At 35.8% G+C, this 5,276-nt stretch overlaps 1 protein-coding gene across 5 annotated transcripts; it reads left to right on the plus strand.

The window, feature by feature from the left end:
• The first annotated feature begins 1,398 nt into the window (after nt 1–1,398).
• Nucleotides 1,399–4,864, plus strand: LOC110784864 (protein DETOXIFICATION 45, chloroplastic-like). Of its 5 annotated transcripts, none has more exons than XM_056827614.1 (7): nt 1,399–2,767; nt 2,877–3,019; nt 3,118–3,246; nt 3,503–3,638; nt 3,800–3,896; nt 3,977–4,077; nt 4,283–4,864. In XM_056827614.1, the coding sequence occupies exons 4-7, from the start codon at nt 3,512–3,514 to the stop codon at nt 4,417–4,419; spliced, it is 462 nt and encodes a 153-aa protein (XP_056683592.1). In that variant the 5' UTR covers nt 1,399–2,767; nt 2,877–3,019; nt 3,118–3,246; nt 3,503–3,511; the 3' UTR covers nt 4,420–4,864. The 5 variants fall into 5 exon arrangements, with proteins under 5 accessions (XP_056683592.1, XP_056683593.1, XP_056683590.1 ...); XM_056827615.1 differs by having other exon boundaries at nt 1,399–2,560; XM_056827612.1 differs by having other exon boundaries at nt 1,399–2,038; nt 2,187–3,019.
• The last annotated feature ends 412 nt before the right edge of the window (nt 4,865–5,276 follow it).

Below are 5,276 nucleotides of genomic sequence, written 5' to 3' on the forward strand. Positions count from 1 at the left end.
AAGTTATTACTCATGATAAATGTTTAGACTTTGCATGCTTCAATGTATGTTTTAATTATTTATAATTAAATATCTTGCACTGCAATAAATCCTTTTAGAAAGGTAACAGTAAATTTCCTCGATTGGTAGTGAATCCAAGAACAATTCACGAAAATTAGAGAATATGAGCAATTTAAAATGTACGTTTCTTATAGCGACTTTTATGGTTGTTTTCGAGTATCAAAGTCGAATGGCAAACCGATTGGTACTTGTGAATTCAAAATACAATATAGTTTTGAGATCATAAAGCATTGAGTTTAAACGCTCAGCTTTACCAATGGTTAACAACCTAATATCTTTGTCCATTTATTTCTCGAATGAGTCTAGTCCCTAGACATTCGAATAGATCGATGCCTAGAGAACGTTAGAAGCTTCTGGTAAGATCATCTAGTTGAAACAGAATATTCAACATAAATAAAATGGTAAGAACTCTGTTGGAATGACATCGGACATGTCTAACAAAGTATAAAAATCAAACACTAGAGAAGTTGATTCTTAAGACTATAAGAAAGGGTACAAGAAATAGGAAAACAAGGAACAAATGAAAGGAATTTACGATTCCGTTTCTACCTATAAGTTTATGTTTAAAGAAAAGTAACCTAGAAATCGAACTTCCTTGGTATCATATACCGCTTGAGGTTCTTACTTCGGTTATAACTCAAATAATGGAAGCTAGGCTACACAAATGGCCTACAAGTGGGAAATGAAGCATGGCAATGCTACATTAGTTGTAGGGTCATCTAGTTTGTTTTAAGTCCTTTCAAGGCTGGAACTTAAATGGCTATTTTGTTCCATAATCAGCATACCTAAATTTCTGCTTCAAACACAGAAAGACTCACATTCAAGAAAAACAAAAACAATATTTGTTTGTTTAGTTGAATGAAATGGTCATTTTCTGGTTGAGTCAATATGCTTGATTAAAACAAACAAATATTTAACAATAAGAACTTTACTAGGTTCAAATCAATCTCTTGATTTGAGTTCCACAAACCTTTAGCATTGTTGCTTAGACCATGTCAACAAGTTAACATTCAAAAGCTCTATCTTTATGGACTTTTGAAAGTTGGTTGATTTCTAGATCAATTCAAGACAAGCTAGTCTTACTTGTTAAAAGTAACAAAGGATATGAACTATTGTTAGAATGCCTAGACAATAGAGTTCAAAGCTAAAGAAAGATTTTATGACTTTATTATTTCACATGGACTTGAGTGAATATAGGTTTATTTACTCAAATGTGATATAAGTTTGAATCTGTTTGGCTAGTTCAAAGATTCAGAAGTACAAAATCCACTTGGCAAGAAATCATAAAGATCTAGGTTAGATCATGTTGATGATTACTTATACCACACTAGTAGAAAAAACCCCTGTTGCAACCCCCTTGTTGCAGCGTACATGTAATAATACGCTTCAACAACCAGTAGGTCAACGCGGGTCAAACTTTATAAAGGGTTGTTGCAGCGTACAAATTAATTGCCCGCAGCAAGAGAGTTTTTTGCAGCGTACAAAATAAAAGCCCCCTGCAATAGCCCATTTATTTTGCAGCGTACAGATAAAAGCCCGCTGCAATAAAAAAATTTCGCTGCAAAGCTAATTAAGAAAAACATTTCGGATCTCAAACCTAAGGACGCTCATACTCCCTCTTCTTCCCTCAGCTTTCCCTGCGTACTCTCTCACCTCCTCATTCTTCTTCTTCTTCATCTGCTCTCTTTCTCTCTCCTAAATCCCTTCTTTCTCCGCCTGAACCACCACCTTGAATTCTGTCGCTGCCCTACCCCCTCCCATCGTCATCCCCGCAGTTCCTTCACTCCACCACACTCAATTTTACATCTTATCTTTCGCTTCAAGAAATTTGAAAGGGGTGACGTAAAAAATGGGAACCCGAGAAGTGTACGAGGAGAAGCTTCGAACTGGAAATGTGTATCACCATGATCCCACCATTAATCCTGGCCTCGGCACCCCTCGCTGCCCCCGTTGTCTCTTTCTCCTCGACTCCGATTCTGTATATTCTCTTTGACCCTTGTTAATTTTTTATTGTTTTATTGTTTTTCTCTGCCTTTTTCTATGCACATAAACTGTTCGATGATTTGTCTCTCAGAAATTTCTTGCATTTCTGACGATTTCCCTTTTTGGGTTTCTTTTTGATTTAGAAAAATGGTGAATGGACAATTACTTCTGTCTTGCACGATGCTACAGCTGTGGTATGCTCTCTCTCTTTCTCTTTGCTTATACCCAGATAAGCCAGACTTCCCCCAATTCTGAGGTCCTTTTCGTGAATTCTCCCCCGTTTTCTCGCCGCGGTTTCTTCCCCAGGTAACTCCCATTTCGACGCTTTTTTCTGAATCCCCCCTTTTTTGTTCTAAGTTTTCTCTAATTCGTGGTTTTTTTGGGTTTTTTGCAAGTAATTGTTGAAATTGGGTGACAATTCGTCTTGGTTTTTGTGAAAATTTGCTCGAGTCTTTCTCTCCAAGCATCTGGCCTTCGACCTCAGCCTTCGAACTCAGCCGCCTTCGAAATTGAGGAGGTATAGTTTTCTAACTTTTTGTATTTGTTTTTCCCTAATTTCGTATTTTTAGGGTTTGCTTTCAGTCAATTCTTGATTTTCCCCTAATTTCGTATTTTTAGGGTTTGATAATATAAATTATTCTTATTCTTATTTTTTGTGTTACTTGATCTTTTGGTGATACCACATTACAACTATTTGAGCCACGCATCTCAAAAATATACGTTGGTAAAAATACTTCTCTGCGATAATGATTATGTTGAAACTACTGTTGATTTGAATCTTTAAGTTTTAAGCATGTCCCTTTTATGTTAGTTTATTTTTAATGACTTCGCAGTGAGTCTGTACTTCAGCCCCTCAACCAGTTGCCTCCTCCAAATGTCAAACGGGAGCTTATAATGCTTTCTTTACCGGCAATAGCTAGCCAGGCCATTGATCCTATGGCTCAGCTGATGGAGACAGCTTATATTGGCAGTTTAGGTTGAAATCTTATTCTTTATTTTGAATTTAAAAAAAACTTTGTTTTCTCTTATTTTGTGTGTGTCAATGATCTCACTTTGTTTTCATTATGTGTGCAGGTCCTGTACAGCTGGCATCCGCTGGTGTTTCTATGTCTATCTTTAATATCATTTCAAAGCTATTCAACATACCACTTCTTAGTGTTGCTACTTCTTTCGTAGCTGAAGATTTAGCAAAGTCTTCTTCAGGTAAAATATTCTGAATGTTGTCATTCTGGTCATAATCTTTGCCATTGAACTATTGTATTACTTGATTATCATGTATTCTAAATAGTTAAATGGTTATTGAGATTTTGTTTCCATGACGAATTCAGTAGTGAAACTCGTGAAGTTGACCAACGAGCCCTTTGTTATCCCTGCTGGTCATGATCAAATTTATTCTTAGTACATTGATTACGTATTGCATACTGGCGTTATTTAATGTTCAACTGCAATTGCCTTGCAGGATTCTCCTATGCGAGTACAAGCAGAGAAGTTTCTGTCGCTTAGAGCTCTTGGTGCCCCCGCTGTTGTACTTTCTCTGGCTCTTCAGGGTGTGCTGAGGGGATTTAAGGACACAAAAACCCCTGTATTCTGTCTAGGCATGTTTTCAAGCCTCAGCATTGCATTTGTACTTTTTTTTTTTATCCCCTGGTTACTCTATTTTAATTGTTATAATTTATTTCTGTTTATTTTTAGTCTCTATTTCTTAATTTCCTTCTTTTTGACTTTTTATGTCTGTACATTGATGATCTGCATGCAGGTGTTGCCAATCTTGCAGCTGTTTTTCTGTTCCCGCTTTTCATAAATTATTTTCAGATGGGTGTCACTGGAGCAGCCACTGCCACTGTTGTGTCTCAGTATGCACTTTCTTCCTGAAGTCTGTTAGTCGGCTTTCTTTTAACTATATTGGTAATCATGCTGCTTGTTTGTGCTCCAGATACATAGGTAGCTTCTTGATGATTTGGTTTCTTAGCAAGAGAGTAATATTATTACCTCCAAAATTTGGAGATCTGAAGTTTGGGGTCTATTTAAAATCTGGTGAGTGTCAGAGAAATGTTTATGGTTATTTTCTGTTTTTGATTCTTTATCCAACACATTGATTTTAATAACCTTCTACTTAATAATCACCATTACAAACTTCTTAAATTAGTCTGCTTAAGTGGCCATTGTTTGTACCTACTTAAAGTGTTACTCGTACATGTTTGGATTGCCGTCTGTTTCCTTATGTTTACCTTTTTTCCAGGTGGATTTCTGATTGGAAGAACTGTGGCTGTTTTGATAACTATGACGATTGGGACCTCGATGGCTGCTCGTCAAGGTCCTCTAGCTATGGCTGCTCACCAAATCTGTATGCAAGTGTGGTTGGCTGTCTCTCTTTGATGGATTGGCCGCATCTGGTCAGGTATGAGCTTTCATCTAACTAGGAGGTTCGATATCCAGGCTATAGGTTTTTCAGGCATCTAGACTACCTCTATTCTACAGTGCTTGTCCATTATGATTTATGATTATCACAAAAGTTGAAGATTGTGAATAATGTGTGGGTTTTAACCAAATAGGAAAAGCTTCTTGGATTAATAAGCATTTGTTGTTGTCCAAAGATCCTGATTTGTGAACAATAAACCAAATAGGAAAAGCTACATATTTTCTCAGAGTATTACACTTATTACATGTTTAATATGAATAGTTTTAACTTTCTAACACTCATTCCAATCTACTTATGCAAATTTAAGGCTTGTTTGGTCGTTATAGGTCATATTAGGCTAAAATGAGGCTTTTTTGCTCCCAAATATGAAATAAAGAACCTTAGGACTCATTTTAAACATATTAAATGTTTTATATGATTAGTTTTAACTTTACAAGACTTAATCCAGTCTATTTATGCACATTCATGACTTCTTTGGCCGTTATAGGTCATATTTAGGCTAAAATGACATTTTCGCTCCCAACTTTGGTCTAACGAACTTAAAAACTAATTTCAAACTTATTACATGATTCATATGATTATTTTTAACTTTTCAAGACTCAATCCTATCTATTATGCACATTTGAGACTTGTTTGGTCGTTATAGGTCATATTTAAGCTAAAATGAGACATTTTCGCTCCTAACCTTTGAACTTAAGAACCTAATGACTCATTTTAAACTTATTATATGATAAATATGCTTAGTTTAAGTTTCTAAGACTTATTCTAATCTGTTTATGCACATTTAATGCTTGTTTGATAGTTATAGGTCATA

Source organism: Spinacia oleracea, chromosome 4 (assembly GCF_020520425.1).
Source record: "Spinacia oleracea cultivar Varoflay chromosome 4, BTI_SOV_V1, whole genome shotgun sequence".
NCBI classification, from domain to species: domain Eukaryota; kingdom Viridiplantae; phylum Streptophyta; class Magnoliopsida; order Caryophyllales; family Amaranthaceae; genus Spinacia; species Spinacia oleracea.

Excerpts from the sequence above, each read along its gene's own strand:
- LOC110784864 (XM_056827613.1), top strand. The coding sequence starts at position 3,512 with ATGCGAGTACAAGCAGAGAAGTTTCTGTCGCTTAGAGCTCTTGGTGCC. Across the intron at positions 3,639-3,799 it reads AACCCCTGTATTCTGTCTAG|GTGTTGCCAATCTTGCAGCT; the intron begins GCATGTTTTCAA and ends ATCTGCATGCAG. Across the intron at positions 3,897-3,976 it reads ACTGCCACTGTTGTGTCTCA|ATACATAGGTAGCTTCTTGA; the intron begins GTATGCACTTTC and ends TTTGTGCTCCAG.